The sequence below is a fragment of the Ahaetulla prasina genome, chromosome 8, assembly GCF_028640845.1.
Source record: "Ahaetulla prasina isolate Xishuangbanna chromosome 8, ASM2864084v1, whole genome shotgun sequence".
Lineage (NCBI taxonomy): Eukaryota > Metazoa > Chordata > Lepidosauria > Squamata > Colubridae > Ahaetulla > Ahaetulla prasina.
Window position 1 is genome coordinate 20,910,757 of NC_080546.1, and position 25,178 is coordinate 20,935,934.

Below are 25,178 nucleotides of genomic sequence, written 5' to 3' on the forward strand. Positions count from 1 at the left end.
AATAATAAATAAACATTGTGAGATGCCCAAACTGCAAGAGGGATCTTGGAGTCCTAGTGGACAATCACTTAAATATGAGCCAGCAGTGTGCTGCAGCTGTCAAAAAAGCCAACACACTCTTAGGCTGCATTAACAGAGAGACAAAATCAAGATCACATGAAGTGTTAGTACCAGGGGTGGTCTTCAAAAATTTTAGCAAGGGATTCTCTGCCCGTTTGCTGGGTGGCCATGGCCATGGTGGGTGTGGCCTAGTTGGCCTCCTGCACCACAGCGGGAGTTTGTCCTCCCCGGGCTCCGGAGGCTTTCCTTGAGCCTCCGGGAGGGTGAAAATGGCCTCCCCAGGCTCTGGAGGCCAGAAACGAGCCCGCTTCCAGCCTTCCCAAACTTCCTGTAGGCCTGTTTTTCACCCTCTCCGAGCCTCCACATGCGCCCTGCACTTACTTGCATCCAAAATGGGCCGCGTGGAGACTCCTGAGCGGGAGAGCCAATCGAGAATATTGTTTCTTCCTAAGAATTTAATCTCTCTGTTTCATGGCTTGGGCATGGTGGCAACTCCTTTGATAGATAAAAGTTACACTTTGCCTTTTGAGTTGGGGGCTGGGTCATTGCCTGCCAGCAAACACTCTATGTTGTAGATACCTCAAGCATAAGCAGGAGGCAGGCAAAGCTTCATTCTTTTCTCAAGGCACATCTGCTGAATGGGAAGGTCTACAGAACCCGACATATTTTCAGCAGCGTTCCTCAATTTGGCACCCTTCAGATGTAATCAAACTAACTCAAAGGATCCTCAGCTAGCACAAAGGCCAAGCACATCTGCAGGGGGACATTAGACAAGAAAAGTCTCTACTATCCGTAATTTCAAATGCCATGCTGAAACTCCTCGTAGACTTTCACACCGTGTTCCTAATAATGACCAATCAAGTCAAAGCCATACAAGAAATAACCCAGATAAACCAAATGTCTCTCTAAAATTAGATGCTGGCTTTCCAGCAATTAAATCCAGAAGTAAAGAAGAATGCTTTGTCAAGACATATCCCAGCTAAAGAGCTGACATGACACGTGTTCTGCTTCCCAAAGCTGGCGAGCTTGCCAGTTGTCTCCGACTCTTTCAAATTAATGGGGACGTGTTAGTTATGAGTCCCAGGGGCATTGTACACAAGCTGGAACTTCTTTTCATAGGAAAACCCAGGAGAAGACATAGCAAATGCCGCAACTGGGATTTACAAAGCCATGGATGAAAGATATCAGTATAAAGGAAGTCATAATGTGCAAGTTGGATGATTCAAACAGCTGGCATCTGAGCTTCTAAGCTCAGCAGACCAAAAAGTCTTTTAAGACTAGTCCCGCCACAGTTACAAATGTTTTCTTGGTTTCCCATTTTTTCCCCCCCAGATCAGCAAAATCTATTGGAAGAGGGCCCAACATTGAAGAGGATCTCTAATTTTCTCTTATTTTAACAAATTAAAATCAAGTGCAACATACAGTATGATATTTCATTCTCATGTGCACGCAAACAAGAATTGGGCTGTAAGGATTGCATGTGTGGCCTTTCATCTTAAGTGAGCTGTCAGGCAAACCCATGGGACATAAAGCATGGCAAACCATATATAAGAACAAATAAAAGTGCTTGTAGAAGAGATGTATTGAGTGGTCTGTCAAAATGAACACCATAAATCACATAATGGGTATAAAACATGTCACGTAGTGTAATAAACATCTGCTTCAATATACATTTCTTCATGTTTGATAGATAAAGTGTACCGAAATTGGTATAGTGCAAGTGTCATACAGTACAACTTGGTCCAACATATATCACAAGGAATTGTGTGATAGGAAAAGGGACACACCGTAATTCCTGTAAACCAGGCTGCTCATTGTTAATTTTTGTGTTCAACCAGAGATGAAACAAGAAGTTCAAAATAAAGCATTACAGAGACTGATTTTGATAACGTCATCTCTTTGATACTAAAGGACTCATAAAGTACACATCTAACCAATCAAAGGATTCTTCCTAGAATTAAGCTCTGGGAGAATGTTGCTGAAATTGGGAAAGAGATTATCATCTCTGTCTCTGTCTGTCTCTTTCTTGAAAGAGAACATTGGCCTCTGTAGGTGACCTTTCCTTCCTTCCTTCCTTCCTTCCTTCCTTCCTTCCTTCCTTCCTTCCCTCCCTCCCTCTCTTCCTCCCTCCCTCCCTTCTTTCCTTCCTTCCCTCTCTTCCTCCCTCCCTTCCTTCTTTCCTCCCTCCCTCCCTTCCTTCCTAGAATATAGTACCTGTAAAAAATTATCTAGATCCAGCAGCAATTTGAATCATAAAGTAAAAATGCAAAATACAACTGATGTTGAGAACAAAAGATTAGGCTTCATCTACCTTTATTCTGATTTCATTTATTATCAACCATCATAGATAGCCCTAGCTGCTTTTTTCAAAAACTGCACATTCTCTGCAGACACATTTAATGTCACATGTAGTTTGGCTGTAATTCAAAGAAAAATAGTAAAAGGTATCTAGGTACCTATACGATTCATAATAACTGAACTTTTGACATGGTTAGGGAAAAGGAGGAGGAGGAGGTGAAGGAGGAGGAGGAGGAGGAGGAGGAGGAGGAGGAGGAGGAGGAGGAGGAGGAGGAGGAGGAGATGTGTGATGTTAACATCTTCAAATATATTGAATGGTCAGAAGGCAGATGGAGACACTTAACATTTAACTGGATGATTTCCCAGTTGTTGTTGTTTTTCATAAAAGCCTTCCTCATAAAACTCCTGCAGTATAAATTGCTGAAATAAGGTTGCTAGATTTCTCTCTCACAACAATATATTGCAATTAAAATTCTGTCACCTACCTCTATTTGAGATATGAGATTGTTTTCAGCTATTTTACACAGTTGGGAGCTCTTTAAAATTCTGAACCCATTTGTCAATAGCCATAACATATAATCGTGTCAGGAGCATCAAGAAGGTAGGAAAATGGATACTGGGCACGAGTTGCAAGTCTAACATGCAGAAGTAGGTTAAATGGACACACTTTTTTGTTAGCTTTAGCTAATAGTTGGTAGTGAGCCTATGGCCTGATTGCTGGTAACTGTTACTCTACTAATTTACATGTTACGGTATTACTAAAAGAGAACATAGATGTTCCAGAGAAGAGAATTATGGTATTACTAAAAGATAACATAGATGTTACACTATAGCATAAAATGACACAAAAGCCTCTTCTATAATCTGAGTTGACATGACAGGCAGATCAGTCAACAAGACTGAGCCTTTGTAATAGACAGAAGGTATAAGCTTGTATAAGAAGGTGTAATGATGATGTGGCTCAGTGGCTAAGACGCTGAAAATGTCAATCGAAAGGTCGGCAGTTCAGCAGTTCGAATCCCTAGTGCCACGTAAGGGGGTGAGTTCCCGTTACTTGTCCCAGTTTCTGCCAATCTAGCAGTTCGAAAGCACATAAAAATGCAAGTATAAAAATAGGGACCACCTTTGGTGGGAAGGTAACAGCGTTGCACCTTTGGTGTTGAGTCATGCTGGCCACATGACCATGGAGACGTCTTCAGACAGCGCTGGCTCTTCGGCTTTGAAGTGGAGATGAGCACAACCCCTAGAGTCTGGAATGACTAGCATATATGTGCGAGGGGACTTTACTTTTACCTATAAACTTGAGGAACAGAGCATCTGAAGAAGATTTATAACCTGAATAAGCATCTGGGGAGACAAGATCCTCTCACAAAGTTCTCACAAAGATAAAGGGAGGGAGAGGGAAGACCATTCAGACTTCCAACATTCTGGTACTATAACCTTTTTTAAAAAGTAGTCCCAGATATGCTTTTTCAGGAACTGGACTTTTTTGTTTTTTATTTGAAGATGTTTCGCTTCTCATCCAAGAAGCTTCTTCAGCTCTGACAGGATAGTGGGGAATGGAAAGATTTATATTCCTTGCAAACAGCTTCAAGGTCATTGAAGCACTTGGAGGTTTATCTGTGTCCTCAGGGTCACCTGAGTAGGTCTCCTGGCTCCTGTAGTCTGCATTTTTTTTTCCTCTGGAAATCCAGTTCCTACTCCCACACCATTCAAAGGGTGTTCATCCCAAATTGTATAGCTAAAAGTCTGTAGAGATTCTCAGTCATTCAGGTCATGGTTGTCCCAAAGGTGCTTTTTCAGGTGGCAATTGGACTTCCTTGTTTTTTCTTTGAAGACGTTTCACTTCTAAGAAAAATTAAGGACTACAGGAACCAGAAGCATTACTCAGCACTACTGAGGAAACAGATAAACCTCCAAGTGCTTCAACAACCCTCTAAAAGGATGCAAATGACCAACTGTCTGCAAGGAATATAAATTCTTCCATTCACCATTATCCTGTCCGAGCTAAAGAAGCTTCTTGGATGAGAAGTGAAATGTTATAGGTCTCTTCCCCGATATTTCATCTTTGATCTTCCAAATTGCTATTGTGCTTTGGGGAGATTATATGATCTTCCCATCCTGGAAGATTCACAAGTTGATTATTTTTCAACTCATGGCATTTAGCTTATTCTAATAGCTAGGCCTAGTTATAGTTTCTTAGGGTTGAGTCAAATCACACTGATTCACCTTGAAATAGTGTCTTGACTTGGACGTTGGCGGTAGTTCAGTTTGAGAAAGTTTCTCTACTCCGAAATTAAGTTGCTTAGGTTTATGTTCCAGATTCATTTGGCCAATTTGGAAAAGAACATTTTCATGTGTGCAATTCATCTGCAGAAGGTCTTCAATTATCTGAACTGGAATGGCATGGCTGAAATTTGGGTAATTCTTTGTCAATATGAAATAAGTGCCCCTAAGAACTGTAGTAGTGTTATACCTGCAAGGAAATAGGGGGAAATGAATTAATGGTTACAACGCCATTCAAAATTCCCTCCCAGAAAGAAGAAATAGTTATTTCCTCATTTATGTAGATTACATGCATTTGAAAATCCATGTCGCAATAGGGCCATTTGGTTGTTAGCTTTGTTTGTTGCTGCTTTTGCTGCCGTTGTACAGCTAACACAGCTGCTGTTCTGGAATGTATTCCTGAAATATTTCTCCGCTATTTTTTTTTAAAAAAGGAAATAGATGCTGAATGTAATTATTTTGGATTAACAGCTGGCGGGGACCCAGAAAAATGGGCAAAAAAAAAATATGAACACACAAAAACCTGATCAAAGGAAACCTACAGGACTGCACAAATTTGGCATGCTTGGGGTTTTCTTGCAATTGCTCAGATGCCCACTTGGCCTGAAGCTATGAACTCAAGTAAAAAGGATGTCACTCTGCGTTCTGTTTTACGAAAATATCTCTGTGATCTACCTGTCTAATCTCAGAGCATCCCTGAAGCATTGTGGTTTTTTAGCATCAGAAAACAATTTATAGGACACACAGTGATGAGTGGGGGGAAGGTCTGTTTGTTTACTGAATACCAAATTTGAGTAAGTTTATATTTCATACTTTATATCAAGGGCTAACACTGTATCATTCATATACTGTGAACGCAAATTTATCACCAATGGTTACACTTATTTATTGCATTAGAAATGCTTCGAATTTTGTTCATCTGCGAATCACGGCAGTAACTAGAATTTGACTGTTTACTGCTAAATCCCAAGGTTATGGCAGAATTTGATATAGATAAATATACTTAAAATATATTATTTTAACAAGGAAAGGAAGCATTCCTCTAATGGAATACTTCATAAACTTGGAGTGAAAAATTGTCTCTTCCTGGTTTTTTTAAACTATCATGTTCCAATGTCAGCTGTAAAGGAAAAAAAGGGAATCATACAAGAGATTGAATAGAATAGAATAGAATAGAATAGAATAGAATAGAATAGAATAGAATAGAATAGAATAGAATAGAATTGAATTGAATTTTTTATTGGCCAAGTGTGATTGGACACACAAGGAATTTTTGGTGCATATGCTCTCAGTGTACATAAAAGAAAAGATACCTTCATCAAGGTACAACATTTACAACACAAATGATGGTCAATATAAATCATAAGGATTACCAGCAACAAAGTTACAGTCATACAGTCATAAGTGGAAAGAGATTGGTGATGGGAACAATGAGAAGATTAATAGCAGTGCAGATTTAGTAAATAGTTTGACAGTGTTGAGGGAATTATTTGTTTAGAAGAGTGATGGCCTTCGGGAAAAAACTGTTCTTGTGTCTAGTTGTTCTGATGTGCAGTGCTCTATAGCGTCATTTTGAGGGTAGGAGTTGAAACAGTTTATGTCCAGGATGTTAGGGATCTGTAAATATTTTCACAGCCCTCTTCTTGATTCGTGCAGTATACAGATCCTCAATGGAAGGCAGGTTGGTAGCAATTGTTTTTCTGCAGTTCTAATTATCCTCTGAAGTCTGTGTCTTTCTTGTTGGGTTGCAGAACCGAACCAGACAGTTATACAGGTGCAAATGACAGACTCAATAATTCCTCTGCAGAACTGAATCAGCAACTCCTTGGGCAGTTTGAGTTTACTGGATTGGTGCAGAAAGAACATTCTTTGTTGTCCTTTTTTGATGATGTTTTTGATGTTAGCTGTCCATTTTAGATCTTGCGATATGATAGAACCTAGAAATTTAAAGGTTTCTACTGTTGATACTGTGTTGTCTAGTATTGTGAGAAGTGGAAGTATGGAAGGGTTTTTCCTAAAGTCTACCACCATTTCTACGGTTTTGAGTGTGTTCAGTTCCAGATTGTTTTGTCTGCACCACAAGGCTAGTCGTTCGACCTCTCGTTTATATGCGGATTCATCATTTTCTCGAATGAGACCAATCACTGTTGTGTAAAAGTTTTCCAAATGATAAAAGGAAAAATAGACTATCTAAAAGAGAAGAAAACATCAACGTGATCTTCTTCCTGACCTTTTTTCAATCAGAAAAAAAGCATTTTAGATCAAAGTGCTAAAACAGCCCAACATGATACATGTTGAAAAGATAAGGAAGATATCACTATATTTTCCATTGTATTTTCCTTATCTCTCAAAGTCCCTAACCTGAGAAGAGAGGGGCCTACAATAGAATCTTTTGGGAGCAATGGTGGGATTCAAAATTTTTTACTATCATATCTGAGGGCATGGCTTGGTGGGTGTGGCATGGTTTCATGGGTGTGGCTTGGTGGGTGTGGCAGGGGAAGGATACTGTAAAATCTCCATTCTCTCCTGAGTCCAGGGGAAGGATACTGTAAAATCTCCATTCCCACCCCACTCCAGGGGAAGAATACTGTAAAATATCCATTTCCTCCCAATCAGCTGGGACTTGGGAGGCAGAGAATAGATGGGGGCAGGGCCAGTCAGAGGTGGTATTTACCGGTTCTCTGAACTATTCAAAAGTTCCGCTACCGGTTCTCCAGAACTGGTCAGAACCTGCTGAATACCACCTTTGTTATGGAGATCCAACATCTATGGCCAAATTGTCCCAGAGGTGTGTTTCCAAAAGGCAACTGGACTTTGTTTTTCCTTGAAGACATTTTGCTTCTTATCCAAGAAGCTTCTTCAGTTCTGACTGAATAGTAGAGGATGGAAGGATTTACATTCCTTTAGTGTTTATCAAAGAGTTTAACATCCTCCACCATTCATTCAGTCAGAACTGAAGAAGCTTCTTAGATGAGAAGCAAAATGTCTTCCAGTAAAAACAAAGTACGGTTGCCTTTTGAAAAATCAGCTTTAGGACAACCATGTCCTGGATGACTGAGAATCTCCATAGAGATCTACTGCCAAACCTCTTATAGTCCTTTTGAGACCTATGATGATCTAATATTGGTTAAAGGGCCACATTGACTTTCCTCTCCCAATTTGGCATTTATTTCTATTGTCTGAAATTGAAGCAAACAATCATGAAGAATCTCTTCTTGTATTCCCCTCCTAACTATATTTATAGCTTTGTATTTGAGTTTTGATATAGTAGTAGTTTAAGTACACCTCTATGTTGTCCTTTTTATTTATATTTTTATTGTTCTTGCTGTTAGGTGTTTTTTGTCAGGGCAACCTGGTTTTTACCCAATTATGGGACGGAGCATCCGTTTTTGCCTTTCAGCCCCATCCAGGAGCCTTCACAGGGAGTTGCTTTCATGGCAAACTATTTTTGTGTTAAATTTATGTTTTACCAACAAAGAAATAAAGGACGATTAGTATAAGTCTATTTCAAGCTATTTAGTTCTCATCAGCTAGCCATACCCTTCTGGGATTCGAACCCAGGCTGACTTGCACATTAGGTAGATGTATTAACCTCTAAGCCATGGGCTCTCCTTCCTTTGTTGGCTATACCAGGGGAAAGATTAAGGGTAGATTAGCGTAGAGTAGAGTAGAGTAGAGTAGCGTAGCGTAGCGTAGAATAGAATAGAATAGAATAGAATAGAATAGAATAGAATAGAATAGAATTTTTTATTGGCCAAGCGTGATTGGGCACACAAAGAATTTGTCTTTGGTGCATAGGCTCCCAGTGTACATAAGGAGAATAAAATACATTAATCAAGAATAAAAAGATACAACACTTAGTGATAGTCAAGGTTACTAATAATCTACCAAATCGTACTAGGAAACAAATAAAAACAATATAAATTGAAAGATACAAGCAACATGGTTATAGTCATAAGTGGGAAGAGATTGATACTAGTAAGGAAGAGAAGAATAATAGTAATACAGTCTTAGTAAATTATTTGACAGTGTTGTGGGAATTAGTTGTTAAGCAGAGTGATGGCATTCAGGAAAAAACTGTTCTTGTATCGAGTTGGTCTGGTGTGCAGTGCTCTATAGCATAGTTTTGAGGGTAGAAGTTGAAACAGTTTATGTCCAGGATATGAGGGGACTGTAGATATTTTCACAGCCTTCTTTTTGATTCGTGCAGTGTACAGCTCCTCAATGGAAGGCAGGTTGGTAGCCGTTGTTTTTTCTGCAGTATCTTTTAAGATTAAGATTAAAAGATTAAGTACCTTTTGTCAGGGCAGCCTGGTCTACCCAGTTATGGGAAGGAGCATACTGCTTCCATTTTTGCTTTCAGCCCTAATCTAGAAGCCTTCACTGTTCTTGCTGTTGTTTGTAATTGTTATAAGGTGCCCATAGACAACAGAATCTTGAAAATCTGAAAGAGCTTCCCCCTGTTCTGCCTTTGCTTTCCAGAGAAATAGTGAAGATACTTTCTGGGATGCTTTGTCTACTCCCAGCATTCCTTTGGATTCAGATTTTGCTTGGCAGACCATTGTCTACACTACAGCTTTTCCTCCTGTCCTCTAACAGCCCATCATAACAACCTTGTGAGCTGTCTAGCAAGCAGCATCATTGCTTACTTTCTGTTTATTTCAGTGAATTGAAGCAGTACCATAGCAACTTGCATTGGGTAGGTTGTACCTATGGTGCTATAAGGTCAGTTTGACATTGTCATCTAAGGTTATTATTTTTCATGTTATCCCTGTGAATACGATTCTATTTGGAGAAGCTCGCGTTTCATCAACAGAGCTTCTTCACTGTATCCAAGCAACCTGAAAGCAATATTTAACAAGGGCAGCAAAGATTTACTGTGCCTAAACTGGATATTTCTCCCTTGTTAAACTGGGTTAATTGCATCAGAGTTAGTAATGAATCATTGACATTAAGAGAGGAATACTTGATACTTCAGAAACCAGTTTGCGGACCATAGCAAGAAAGCTCCAGGACTTGTATGTTTAATTAAAAAACAATTAAAATCAGAAATATTCTTCTTTAGATGACTATGATTATTCTTTTGATTTCATTTCATTACTTCATTGTATTTATTTTAAACATTCCTACAGTAAGTACAGTAACTTTTTCAGCCACCATATTCATTAGATAGGGCAGGGGTCAGCAACCCGTGGCTCTGGAGCCGCATGTGGCTCTTTCATCCCTCTGCTGTGGCTCCCTGTTGCTGGTTGGCTCCACAATTGATAGGGCTTGGTTAGGACAGGTAGACAGAAAAGGATGTTGCAAATAGGAGACATATGGTGAGGCAACCGACTTCCAGTCGGCAGAGGAAAAAGGACGCCGTGCTAGGAGGAGACTCTATGGTGGGGGAATCGGACTTCCGGTTGGTTCCAGAATTGAATGAGGGCTTCCAGTTAGGACCTTTGTGGCTCTTTGAGTGTGTAAGGTTGCTGATCCCTGAGATAGGGCAATTTAGGAGAATTCTCAGCTGCCCCTTCACGCACTTCATTATCTAGTTATCTGATACCAGAAAAGAACTGACTGATCCTATAATAAATTCATTCCGAGATTCATAGGAACTCCTATAATCCTGCATTCCTACCTTCTTAATTTGGTGCAAACTCAGTAGTGGAGTAACTCAGACGCTCTCAGCTAGGCTGTGTATATATAGCTGCAGGTAAAGGAAGTCTTGAGAACAAGCTATCAGTAACCATTCATGTGAAAATGATCGATTTATCACTAGCGTTGTTATATATATATCGTTCAAAAATATATTTTACAATTAACACAAGTTATATGAGCCACAAGTATATCTAGTAGCTTTACTTCCAATTCAGTGTTATCAACTCAAACATTGTCTGGTTTGTAATATCAACCGGGGGATTTTCATCAAATGATCATACTTTTCCTTTCGAACTCATGCACAATGACTCCCTGGCGGTAGCAGATATGTGTGAGTACTAGCCAAATGTGATGGAAATAAAGACTTAGTTGGTAGCGCTCATACTTTTTACCCTATTTAACTGGAAAATCACGATTCCTGATGAATGACAATATGTCTCCTTTATGCTAGTTCTGCTTTGCTGATCCCAAGTGGTTATGGAAGAAAGCCTGTGTCCCAAATTCCAATTTTCTACTACTCTGAAATACCATTATCTCCACATGAAATGGCAATATAATAATGTAGAAATGCGGAATATAGGAATTCAAATGTGCTCTGTGCAGGATATGATATTCAGATGATTGAGTCCTATCTTGAACAGCTTTTCTTTACTTCTTCTGGGTAATAGAGTTGCAGCGCTGGAGAAAAAAAAAACTTGAAAGTTCATCTATTTCAGACGATAATACTGAGATTAGGCCTAAAAATGCTATAAGCAACCAGAAGTGTCTGCCTGCCTGTACCAATAATACATCTGCATTATAATTTAATGAAGGTGACTCGTATATCTTGAATTTAAATTCCTAGTATAGCCTCTTTTAGCATTCATTGGTATGAACTCAGACTGCAAAAATCTAAAGATCCTGGGTAATACATAATGTAGCAGGTAAGTCAACAATGGTACCTCTGTAGCCTCAAAACAAATTAGTCAGTAATACAGGAATGGTCAACATACAATTCTGAACTGCTTTTTTGGTTCTCTTCCCTTCCCTCATCATGCTACTAAGATTCACATCAAGGTATATTTTTTGTCTTTTACTGACCCCGTAATCCCTTGCATGATTGGACATGGTAGCTCAGTGGCTAAGACGCTGAACTTGTCAATCGAAAGGTCGGCAGTTCAGCAGTTCGAATCCCTAGTGCCCTGTAACGGGGTGAGCTCCGTTACTTGTCCCAGCTTCTACCAACCTAGCAGTTCGAAAGCACATTAAAAATGCAAGTAGAAAAATAGGGACCACCTTTGGTGGGAAGGTAACAGCGTTATGTGCGCCTTTGGTGTTTAGTCATGCTGGCCATATGACCACCGAGATGTCTTCGAACAGTGCTGTTTCTTTGGCTTTGAAACGGAGATGAGCAGCACCCCCTAGAGTCAGGAATGACTAGCACATATTTGCGAGGGTAACCTTTACCTATACCTTTAATCCCTTGTATCTGGGTGGAATAAGGGCAACTGAATGGAACTGAGTGTTTACCAACCAGATGCCCTTCCTGTCGCCAATGCAGAGTTCGCACCAGATATTTTCACATTATGCCCAGAGAGAGAAATATCTTCCGCTACCTAGGATCGAACTTATAGCCTCCTGACCGTGAGGTGAGAGCTCCACCTCTATGCCACTGCACTACTCATACACATCAATGTATATGGATTTTGAAAACCTTTGTAATTTTTCTTCTTCTTCAAACTTACCCATCCTGTTCCTTAACCTTGTTATCTTGAATTTTTCCATCTTTAAATCAATCCCTGTCTTTTCTTTCCTTTCCTTTTCCTTTTCATGAGTTGGATTGAAGGACAATCATTGCCTGAAAATTATAGCAAATAAATGAAATCATATTTTTCTTTTCTCCTTATCCAAGATATCTAATGTATTTATAACATTCCAAGTAGAAAGATAGTAGCATTTGTTAAAAGAAAGAACGTTCATTTTCTAACTGAACCCTGAAACTACATTTACCACTAAGTGATTACAGCATCAGAAACCAGGCAGAAATAGAATTAACTGATATTTCCATTTTCCACACTTGCTGATCAAGCTGATCTACTCATCATTTTTAAGTTTATGCTTCTCTATATATTGATTTCTTCCTCCTCATACTGCTATGAAAAAAAATCTATGGGCAGCTCTGAATTAACATATTCTATGCCTAAGATAATAAGTAAGGCTGAAACCTTAGATATCTTCTGGAAGAAAAGTAGTTTAAGGATCTAAACCAGGGCTGTCAAGCTCCCGGCCCACGAGCCAGATATGTCACGTGCTGGCCACACCCACGCCCTATTTAGCAAAGGGGGGGGTCTTGATACATCACATGATGCTGCCATGATGATGTGAGGTTTTTTTTATAGAATTCTTTATTCTTTATTGGCCAAGTGTGATTGGACACACAAGGAATTTGCCTTTGGTGCCTATGCTCTCAGTGTACATAAAGAAAAAATAAAATATTTATCAAGAATCATAAGGTCAAGAATCATAAGGTACAACACTTAATGATAGTCATAGGGTACAAATTAGCAATCAAGTCATACTAGGAAACAATCAATATAGATCATAAGGATACAAGCAACAAGTTATAGTCATACAGTCATAAGTGGGAGGAGATGGGTGATAGGAATGATGACAAGATTAATAGTAGTGCAGACTTAGTAACTAGTTTGACAGTGTTGAGGGAATTATTTGTTTAGCAGAGTGATGGCGTTCAGGGAAAAACTGTTCTTGTGTCCAGTTGTTCTGGTGCAGTGCTCTATAGCGTCATTTTGAGGGTAGGAGTTGAAACAATTTATGTCCAGAATGACTGATATAAACCATATTGGATTCAGGAAGTGTAAGGGTTTGATGCATAACCAACCTTTTCTCTAAGACCTCTAAGAACAGTTTACATGGAGATCCTCCGTTGTTTTAGCTCAGTAATGCTGTAAACTAGCCCAATAAAAAATGGTTAACCCACAGACATCCAGGGAGTTCTGTCTTTCCAATTCTAGTCCAACACTGTGAGCAATATATCACACTAGCAATATGTATTAAATGGAAATATTCCGAGGCTGAAAATGATAGGACAAATTGAGCAGTGGAGAAACTGGAGCTCCTACAGAGCCCTGGTGGTGCAGTGGTTAGAATGCAGTACTGCAGGCTACTTCTGCTGACTGCCGGCTGCCGGCAGTTCGACAATTCTCCCTGGCTCAAGATTGACTGATCCTTCCATCTTTCTGAGGCTGGTAAAATGAGGACCTAGATTGTTGGGGGCAATATGCTGACTCTGTAAACCACTTAGAGAGGGCTGGAAAGCACTGTGAAGCAGTATATAAATCTAAATGTTATTGCTGCTACTATTTATACTATTATAAATAACTATTGCCACTGCTATTTGGATACCTGGAGCTAATGGTCTCTCCTGTCCATGTATTCATGCAAATACAAATCATTTTACATTTCAGTCAGGGAATTTACTTCCCTGCTTCGATGGAGTGGTTGTGAATCAATACTCTAGATTTAGAAAGCAGCCATAAAAGTCAAAGATCTAGGGAACAGGTGAAAGAAAGAGAAGAAGAATAGCATACACACATACTTGCTTTTTTCTAAACTCTACAGATTGATGGCATAAAATATAGTCCTGTTGACAAACCATTCGGTATCAATATCTTAAGAGTCTGAAGCTAGCAAAATCAACCCAATATTATCTCGTTGGATCTCTTCCTAAAGTTTCTCTTCAGTGCTAAAGTCGTGAGCAATTTCACCCCCTTATACATACCTACCCTTGGATTTGTTTATGCAAGAAACCATGAAATATGCTTTTGGGGTAAAGGTGTGAGTCAGATCATGCATCACAGGGCAAAAATGTCTCTGGTGCATCTCAGAAAGGAGGAGCTAGCCCAGTACATTTCAGTAATTCCTACAAGTAAACCGATTTTGGAAATATCATCTATAACATTGATCAGTAATCTAATAAGGATAGGGTGTAATTTAATATTCTGCCAGGATTTTCTTCTTGATAATTCCCTTTTGATTTACCTAGCCCAAGAAGCCTGTTCTGTAAATTGTTTATTTTATAAGACGTTACATATTTATTCCATGTTGACTTTACACATTTAATGAATTTCCCTTGGCTTTCCTTTAGAGATAGTATCATTGGTTGGAGTATTAAAGAAAATGTACAGTGTGGGACCCATGAGAGAAAGCAACCATCTTCTTCAGTCAGCTAGAAAAAAGACAGTGTGCAAAGAATCAAGCCAACACAACTGATAAAAGAATTTATTTGATGAAATAGCAGATATACATGAAGATACCTGGGAAATAGCTGATGTAAAGATGAGAGAGGATTGGGTGCAGTGGTGGGTTGCTACCGGTTCTACCCGGATAGGCAAACCGGTAGCAGCAGCAGTGGGAGGCTCCGCCCATCCATGCCAGAGGCTTCTGCACATGCGGAGAAGCAGTGTGTGCGCACGCAAGCCTATTGCAACCCAACAATCTGGCTCCTCATTTTACTGACCTTGGAAGGTTTGAAAGCTGAGTCAACCTTGAGCTGGTGAGAATTGAATTGTCGGCAGAATTAGCCTGCAATACTGCATTCTAACCACTGCTCCACCAGAGTTCTTAGATACCAATTTTTTCCATCTATAAGATGCTCCCATGTATAGGACACCCCACACACACTTTTCTTACCCAAAATTTAGAAATCAATATTTTAAGCAATCGGAAGTTTAGCTCGTGATGCTAGTTTGCAGAGATAAGGTATCGGCAATTTCACAACCGCGGTTCTCCTCTCGGGCCTGCATGTATAAGATGCCCCTCCATTTTTAGATCAATATTTTTAAGAAAAAGTATCGTCTTATACATGAAAAAAATATGGTAATATAGGTAGTCATACACATTGAATTAATATTAATAATTAATAATCCCAGGCACTATCTTGATATGGTTGTGGAGTTTGTGTGCTCTGAAGAAGATAAGTCTCATCAGAGGACCTAGACAAAGAGTGTCTCTCCCATAAACATTATGGTGAGACGTAATTTACACAAACTCATACTGGATTGGTCCCTGGCCAAGTCAAAGATCAGGCTAGATGTTAGATATCCTAAACATCTAGTAACAAATGGGCTATAGAACTCAGGCCTGTTGGCTTCCTCAAAATGGGCTCAAAAATCCCTGAAAATGGCCTGAAAAATGGCTGGGAAAAGGCCGGAAAAAAGGGTCAAAAACAGGGTGTGCGGAGGCCAAAAAAACGACCGGTGGGCAGGCGGGGCTTAGGTAATATTCAGCCTATAAGATGCACAGACATTTCCACCCCCTTTTGGGAGGCAAAAAAGTGTGTCTTATAGTCTGAAAAATACGGTATGTGCCAAAGTCATCAATCAGTGTAAGCTTTGGACGGGAGGTTTAAATACAGAACAGCTCCATTTTCTTTCTTACAAATCTACTGAAACAAATTCCTTAGTTTCCATCCGTTGCTTCTTGTCCTGCCTTCAAGTGATTTGTAGAATAGATTGAACCCCTCTTCTTTGTGGCAGCCCTTAGAATACTTTGATGCACTCCAATAGGATTTAGTTGAAAACAAGCTTTTTCCACTTGAGCAGAAAAGAAACTATTCAAACAGCGGAGGGAAAAACGATCGGCTCGTAATTGATATGATTCTGGAAAACAACAAGAGAAGGAAAACCAACTTGAATGTAGCATGGACAGATTACAAGAAGGCATTCAATTCCTTACCACTTGATTTGGGGATCAAGTGTCTAGAAATAACAGGACTGAATAAAGTTGGGCCATGGGTGAAATGCTCTTGGTTCGGACCGGGTCAGCCGAATCGGTAGCGATGGCAGCCGGTGGTTCAGAGGCTCCGCCCACCGGCCTGGTCGTTGTTACTTCCTAGTTAAAACCAGGAAGTAACCTGTGTTTTACCCTCTGCACATGCGCAGAAGGGGTTGTGCATGTACAGAGGGTCGCACTTCCAAACCAGTTGTGAAGGTAAGTAGATTTCACCCCTGGCCATGGCTATCAAACATCAAGAAATCTTCTATACTATCCCACCTCCTTTACATGGACAATTTGAAACTGCAAGAAAAACACCATCTGACGCCCAGATGAAAAATTAATAACTAAATTGTATAAATATTTTTTGGAATTTGACAAAGCAGAAGAATTTTTTTTTTAATTTGAATTTATATCCCGCCCTTCTCCGAAGACTCAGGGCGGCTTACACTATGTTAAGCAATAGTCTTCATCCTTTTGTATATTATATACAAATATTGCCCCCAACAATCTGGGTCCTCATTTTACCTACCTTATAAAGGATGGAAGGCTGAGTCAACCTTGGGCCTGGTGGGACTTGAACTTGCAGTAATTGCAAGCAGCTGTGTTAATAACAGACAGACTTAGTCTGCTGAGCCACCAGAGGCCCTAATAGTGAAGGGAGTGATGATAGCACGGACAAAAAATGTAGGGCACAACACTGAATTAGAGGAATGGGAAACAATTTGAAACAGAAATTATAAAATAACAAGATCAGCAAAATATAAAGAAAATCAATACAAAATGTTCTACTGCTGGCATATGGCTCCCTCAAGATTGGCAAAAAATATATACAAATTTAACCCCAAATTGCTGGAAATGCGGACAGAAGCAGAACTAGGGTACTATTATTCATGGTGGCTGTGTCCAGAATCGAAAAAATATTGGAAAAAAAATTGGTTACAGGAAATAACCGGTGTCCAACTGGAATATACACTGGAATTGTTCCTTCTGGGAATAATGAGAAAAACTTACAACAATAAAACAAGACATATGATTATACATATAACAACTACGGCAAGACTAGCCTTTGCGCAATGTTGGAAGAATGTAAAGACGCCTTCCAAGGACTTAATAATTTAAAAAAAAATTGACTGCGCTGAAATGGATAAACTATCATTGGAATTGAAAGGAAAGACAGACTTGGAGTATTATGTATCATTGGGAAAATAGTACAGATGGCTTGAAAACAGAATAAAACAGACTCAGACATAGTTAAAATTTGATGAAGTAAAATGTATAGAATATAGAAACTTTGTAGTGATATGTAGTGTAAATGGTCACAGTTCTGCACAAAAATTTTCTTTTTTGTCTTTATGTAATTTTGTATTGTTGTATTTACGTTTTTGTCTTTCTGTTTGTTTTAAAATTAATAAAATATGGTTAAAAGAAAAAAGAGAAGAAAAACACCATCTGAAATAGAATTCCTGCTCAACACTATCCCCTCTATACAGCCAAGACATTGCAATGGTGTTTGGACTGGGCAAATGTCCTACTCTCTCTATCAACTTAGGGAAGAATAGTGAGAAGTGAAGGAATCAAGATGCCCTATGGAAATAACATCAAGGGTCTGGATGAAGAGTATCACTTCAAATAGCCAAGCATCCCTCAAGCTGACAACATCAAACACACTGAAGACAAGAAGAAGGTTCGCCTGGAAGCATGAACAGTTTGGAACCACAACATAGACAAAGTAATACAAAATGAAAAAGCTAAGTGCTCTGGGATTGTTGAATTCAAACAGACAAACATTTGCCAAATAACAGACCAAATGTAACAACTGTAAATAAGAAAGACATATAGTTTGGATAGTAGAGGTTGCAATAGCTGGAGACAGGAAAAGAAGAGAAGAGATGGAACCAGAGAAAATCATGAAGTACAAAGTCCTGGAAATAGAGGGGAATGACTGTGGCAAAGGAAAGAAAAGATATTACCGTTAGTATAGGTAATCCTCAAGTTACAAGCATTCATTTAGTGACCATTCGCTATTACATCAATGGAAAAAGTGGCTTATAGTCGTTTTCACATTTCGACTATTGTAGCACCTCTGTGGCCACACAATCAAAATTCAGAGGCTTGGCAACTGGCATGTATTTATGATATTTACAGTGTCCCAGGGTCATGTGATCTGGTCACATGAACTGGTCAGAACCTGCTGGAACCCACCTCTGATCCTAAGTCAAGCACTACCTAGGTTCCCTGAGTATAATCCCAAAACAACTGGAGCACCACATGAACACCATTGGCATTGACAAAATCACCTTTAATCAATTGTAGCTTTACTAAGAACAGCTTATATTCTGCAATGATACTTTTAAGACCATCCATCAACAACATCTGCCTAGCCTAGGTCCTTGTGAAGAACTGAATAGGTGAATAAAAATGACAAATCCAAGTCTAAACTTCTGGCTGACTGTGTGATGTCATTTCCACAGTATGGTATTGTGCACGTGAATGAAGGAATGAAGGAATGAAGGAAAAATGTGGGTTGTGTTGTGCAAAATATTATAGACACTGATGTATTTTATAGATAAAGTGAAGGAAAAATTCATCATGGGGATGAGATTTTAACATTTCCCCCCCCAAAAAAAAATATGGTTTTGTCATTTTAGATTTTCTTCTAAAGTAATTATTGTTCTCTTAACTTAGAATTTTAGCACATACTTGGAAGTTTTGGAAACTGAGAAGACAATGAATAGTTGCTTCATTTAAAGAAATCTAAGTCTTGAGGCGTAGGCTATAGCATCTTGATGAAGATACAGAACAAATGAATGAAGTCCCCTTCTCCTGTCCACGTTACTTGCTTGGCAACACTATCAAAGTGATTTGCTTGCATCTTTCCCTAGCATGTCTTTTTCAGTCTTCCAATCCAATCTACAACCTTGGGGGTTTTCCAAAGAAGCATTAACCAGGTCAACTGCTTAGATTGCTCAAGGTTATCTATTTCCTGCCAGCACTTGTGACCTAGAAATCTAAACTATGTCTATAATTACAGTCCAGGGGTGTCAAACTCGATTTCATTGAGAGCCGCATCAGGGCTGTGTTTGACCTCAGGGAGCCATGGTGGGCATAGCCATGGTGGGCGTGGCCAGCTTGACATCACTTGTGTCAGGGGCACCTGTGGTGGCCCGAGCACTCTGCCAGTGAAAATGGGCTTCTGAGCTCCGTTTTCAGCTGCGACGGCTTCCTGCAACCCTCTGCCAGCAAAAATGGCGCTTCAGAGCGCCGTGGGTGTCCCTCCCAAGCTCTGTTTTCCTTGGCAGAGGCACCACAGGCTGGTCCTTTTCTATTTCCAGGACAGCCCCACCTCGCGAGCCAGATCCAGCCCCCGGCCCTTGGTTTGATACCTCTGTTATAGTCTATAATCCAGTGATGGCTAACCATTTTTTCCTGACCTAGGGCAACGGCTCATGTGCCCGCAAAAATGGCTCCGCGTGCCACCTGTGGCTTGCGTGCCATAGGTTCCCCATCACGGCTATAGTCTATATCTAAACTACCTAGATGGAACGTTCTTTCCCATACAATGCACTTCAATATTTATTTATTTAAAATATAAGGTTTCTACTTATTGGTCTTCTCTAAACATTTAAACATATGACCCTTAGGACTGGAATGCTAGCAGCGAGAAGATCATTGACAGAATTGGTGCCACTTCAATTAAGACTTGTGTTGATCATCCCAAATGGTAGCCTCCATGAAGATTGGAATAGCTTGGGGCCTGGCATAATTGAGTTGTTCAGAACTTCGTCTAATAATACCTTGGACTTTGAACCTGGTTTAGTCGCAAAGAGGCAATATGTGTATGTATTTTAATACAGTTGACAGGCCAGTTAATAACCTGCCCAATGTATTCAGCATTAATTGTATCTTCTGAATCAGTAACAAGGACAATTCCCCATACAGCACATACCATTGCATGCATTGTGCTAGCCTAACTCTTCCTTTAGCCACTTAGGTTTAATGAAAAAAGGTGGCCCATAAATGAAACAGGTTTCTGTCTGGGATATTTTTCATTTTCATTTCACTGAAAATGATGCTATAAACCCTCCCACTATTTCAAATACCCTGTAAAGGGTATTGCAGCTTCTGTTCATAACCTTTTTTTCCCCCGAAACATTCAAAGCAAAATTGGCTCATTTATTTTCTTTTGTGGTTTCAGGTCAAATATGGAAATTACGCCTTTGTTTGGGATGCCGCAGTTTTGGAATACGTTGCTCTAAATGATCCAGATTGTTCTTTCTACACCGTTGGAAATACTATTGCAGATCGAGGATACGGAATTGCTCTTCAACATGGAAGCCCCTACAGAGACGTCTTCTCCCAAAGGTAATGTTGTTAGAAGAAGTTGTCTGAGATTTTTTATTTTGTTTGTGCCAGAAAATATATCACCTTATTTATACCTGAATGCACTGGGGCATAATTACGATGCTCCCATAAGAACAATAAAGCTGAGGATAGTTTATATTGTAGTTGACCATAAAGCAGCTCAACAGAATCGTGCTGATTTTGATTGGGGGTAAGGGTGGAATCGTCAATTTTTTGCTAGAATTAAAAAAAAACATGCTTGAATGTGCTCGGAAGACAATGATAAAGAGCTGGAATGCATAGTAAATAAACAGCTGTTGCAGTAGAGAAGATTATGGCAATGGTTCTCAACCTGTGATCCATAGACCTTGGGGGGCTGCGATGTCATTGCAGAAGGCGGCAAAGGCTTGAAGAAATGTTATGATTTAAATCTTGAGTTACCATATTTTCCAGACTATAAGACGTTCTGAAGTATAAGACGCACCTGGCTTTTGGGGAGGAAAACAAGAAAAAAATCTGCCTCAAGAAATTTGCCTCCTATACAGCGAATTTTGCTGAAGCCCTGCCCAGCCCCCACCCTAGGGCCTCTACCTCCCAGCAATTTGCCTCCTTGCAGCAAACAGCAAACAGCCTGGTCAGCTTCAGCACAGTCTGATTTAGCACGAGCAGCTGATTGGTAGTTGGATTGCCTCCTGGAATACTGCCAATCAGCTGTTCCAGGCTGTGGAGATTGCCGGCACCGCCCTTCGCCATTGTCACCTATCGCTGCCTCTGCGTGCCCCATTTTTGTCCTCTTGCATCCCATTTTTGCCCCATTCCAGGCAGTGGGGATCACTGCTGCTGCCACCTATGCCCGCCTCCTGGAACAGGCTGAAAATGGGACGTGCAGAGGCTGAAAATGGGGCATGCAGAGGCGGCGATAGGTGACAGCAGCGATGGGCAGTGTCAGTGCCAATGGGCGGCAGTGATCCCCTCAGCCTGGAACAGCTGATAGACAGTATTCTGGGAGGCTGATCCAACCACCAATCAACTGCTCATGCTAAATCAGGCTGTGCTGAAGCTGACCACGTTGTTTGCAAGGAGGTCAATTGCTGGGAAGCAGAGGTCGAAGGGTGGGGGATGGGTGGGACTTTGGCAACATTCACTGTATAAGATACATAGACATTTCCACCCACTTTTGGTGAGGGGGGGGAATGCATTTTATACTCTAAAAAGTACGGTAAGTCTTGGGGGTCCGTGGTCATGATCCACAGCTACAAAAGGTATTTAAAGAGAAATCGTGGTGAAGAAAAGGTTAAGAACCACTGAATTGTGAGGTTAGATTTAAAAAGGAGGCAGAGTTTTGATTGCACCATCATGATAGTCACCTTTCCTTTTTGGACCATACTCTGCAAATATTGAAGATCTTATGTGACTCCTGAGGACATGGACAGGCTGCTGGGAAGGTTGAATGCCACCACATGTTTACTGGACCCGTGCCCCTCTCCTGGTTGGTGCTGGCCATGCAGGAGGTGACACGAGGCTGGCTCCGGGGAATTACAAATGCTTCTTTGTGGGAGGGGGTCTTTCCCGCTGCCTTGAAAGAGGCGGTGGTGAGACCTCTTCTCAAGAAGCCTTCCCTGGACCCAGCTGTTTTAGGAAATTACCATCCAGTCTCCAACCTTCGTTTCATGGCGAAGGTTGTAGAGAGTGCGGTGGCACGTCAATTACCCCAGTACCTGGATGAAACTGTCTATCTAGACCCGTTCCAGTCCGGCTTCCGGCCCGGATATAGTACTGAGAGGGCTTTGGTCGCGATGGTGGATGATTTCTGGAGGGCCAGGGATAAGGTTTACTCCTCTGCCCTGGTCCTATTAGACCTCTCAGCAGCTTTCGATACCATCGACCATGGTATCCTGCTGCGCCGGTTGGAGGGTTTGGGAGTGGGAGGCACCGTTTATCGGTGGTTCTCCTCCTACCTCTCTGACTGGACGCAGACGGTGTTGACAGGGGGGCAGAGATCGCCTCCAAGGTGCCTCATGTGTGGGGTGCCGCAGGGATCGATTCTCTCGCCCCTCCTGTTCAACATCTATATGAAGCCGCTGGGCGAGATCATCAGTGGTTTTGGGGTGAGGTACCAACTGTACGCTGATGACACGCAGCTGTACTTTTCCATCCCAAGCCATCCCAACGAAGCCATCGAAGTACTGTCCCGGTGTTTGGAAGCCGTACGGGTCTGGATGGGGAGAAACAGGCTCAAGCTTAATCCCTCCAAGACGGAGTGGCTGTGGATGCCGGCACCCCGGTACAGTCAGCTGCAGATGCGGCTGTCTGTTGGGGGCGAGTCATTGGCCCCGATGGAAAGGGTGCGCAATTTGGGCGTGCTCCTGGATGGGCGGTTGTCCTTTGAAGACCATTTGACGACCGTCTCCAGGAGAGCTTTTTATCAGGTTTGCCTGATCCGCCAGTTGCGTCCCTTCCTGGACCGGGATGCCCTATGCACGGTCACTCATGCTCTCGTTACCTCTCGCTTGGACTATTGCAATGCTCTCTACATGGGGCTCCCCTTGAAGAGCACCCGGAGACTCCAGTTAGTCCAGAATGCGGCTGCGCGGGTTATTGAGGGAGCAGTTTGGAGCTCCCATGTAACACCTATCCTGCGCAGACTGCACTGGCTACCTGTTGTCTTCCGGGTGCGCTTCAAGGTATTGGTTACTGCCTTTAAAGCGCTCCATGGCTTAGGACCGGGATACTTACGGGACCGTCTACTGCCGTCCTCTATCTCCCAACGACCGGTGCGTTCTCACAGAGAGGGACTCCTTAGGGTGCCGTCAGCCAAACAATTTTGACTGGCAGCCCCCAGGGGGAGGGCCTTCTCTGTGGGGGCTCCTACCCTGTGGAACGAACTTCCCCCTGGACTTCGACAACTATCTGACCTTAGGACCTTTTGCCGCAAACTTAAAACCTATTTATTCCACCTTGCTGGACTGGCTTGATTTTTAAAAAAATTTAAAATTTGATTTTATGGGTTTTAAATTTTTGTCAATTTTATAGGGTGTTATTGCATTTTAAATTTGGCCATTTGAATAAGTTTTTTAAGGGTGGTTCTTAGTATTGTATGTATTGTTCCTTTTGTATTTTATTTTGGCTGTTCACCGCCCTGAGTCCTTCGGGAGAAGGGCGATATACAAATTAAATTATTATTATTATTATTATTATTATTATTATTATTATTATTATTATTATTATTATTATTATTATTATTATTATTATATTAAATACTTTAACTAGTTGCCTTATGATTTCTGGCATGAACATAGGAAACGTGAAACATGGATCTTCTTGCCTCAATACTCAGATCTCAGTATTGTAACTGTGGATATCATCAATGCCCAGTCTGATCAGAGAAAGAGAGAGAAATCCCGGGCCTGTTCCAGTTCTATTTAAAACAGTGGTTCGAAATTGTAAAGCCGTGTAAATGTGCTTCCTGGAAAAGAGAAAGAAAAAAGCTCCATCAAGGGCCCGTGTTTATATAGGACGGTTTATATAGGACTAGGTGCATCTAGATTGTGAATATAGGTTTCTAGAGGTTTTTTTAGGAGTGAATATAGATTTCTGTAGATAAAAAGATTGACCGTGTATTGGCATAGTGTGTGAATGGAGAAAATATAGTTTATTATTTCTCTGCAATCTGTAAAAAGACTTTATAGAGTTGCATAAATTGAATTTATAGACCTTGCTTTAGAATTTAGAGCAGGGGGTTGGACTAGAAGACCTCCAAGGTCCCTCCCTATTCTATTCTATTCTATTCTATTCTATTCTATTCTATTCTATTCTATTCTATTCTTGGTATTGTGTTGTCGAAATAGTTAGTTAGTGCTATTGTTCCATCACTGGAAGCCAATACAATACAATACAATACAATGCAGGGTGTAACAACAAAGGTGGCACCGTATCTGTTGCTAATTTTGGGCAGTATTGGAAAAGCATGTAAGAGACTAATTTCTAGGGGGTTTGGATTGCAGGGTTGATCTATGGAATTAATACATTAGTCAGATTCTACAGTAAAGTGACATATATAACAAAAGCCTATAATCTGGAGAACAGTCATTTCAAAACTAGGAGATATGGAACTAAGTAATTAATTCTTACTGTGTTGTTTATATTTTCTAAATTTACATCATAAATATTCTTATCATTTTAATTGGGACACTGTATATATGGTTATGCTTAGCCCTTTTGTGTATTGCTTTTGTATGGGTCTTGCTTGCAATCAATAAACAGCAGCAAATTGGAAGGATGAATAGGCACAAAAAAAGCAGAACGAAAACCTGAACATCTGGAAGTTCAAACCATAGCTTTACTTATCTCCCATAGAGGTGTAAATCATGCTCTTGAATAAATTTTGCATTGTCTCATGCCTGTTTCCAAACTGCCCTTAGAAATATGCATATATTATAATATTAGCATATATTCTGCAAGAGCCGCTTCGGCGTGAGGTTTCATGCTGAGCAGCCATCATTTTTTATCATATTAAGGTTGTAGTCTGTGTTACAAGTCACCGCATAGCGCAGGGTGGCTTTATATGTCTTGTTATTGTGTTGAATGTTTAGATTTTTCTCAGACTATTCTGTTAAATAAGGAAGTATTTTATGTGACATTATTAACATTATTTTCTACAGAAATGGATTAAAAAACAGCAGAAGGTATTTCTTGTACTAGAGCTGAGCCATATTTCTTAAGTTTATCAGTTTCGGCCTGTTTAACAGTTCTTTGTTTTCATGTGATTTATATCT

The 25,178-nt window shown here is 40.5% G+C and overlaps 1 protein-coding gene across 1 annotated transcript in view; it reads left to right on the forward strand.

Annotated features, from left to right (window-relative positions):
• GRID2 (glutamate ionotropic receptor delta type subunit 2) overlaps positions 1-25,178 on the forward strand; it is a 1,015,350-nt gene that overhangs the window by 847,092 nt on the left and 143,080 nt on the right. Inside the window, exon 12 of the mRNA XM_058193169.1 lies at positions 20,258-20,424. Coding sequence (XP_058049152.1) covers positions 20,258-20,424 — 167 coding nt within the window. The remainder of the gene's footprint in view (positions 1-20,257; positions 20,425-25,178) is intronic.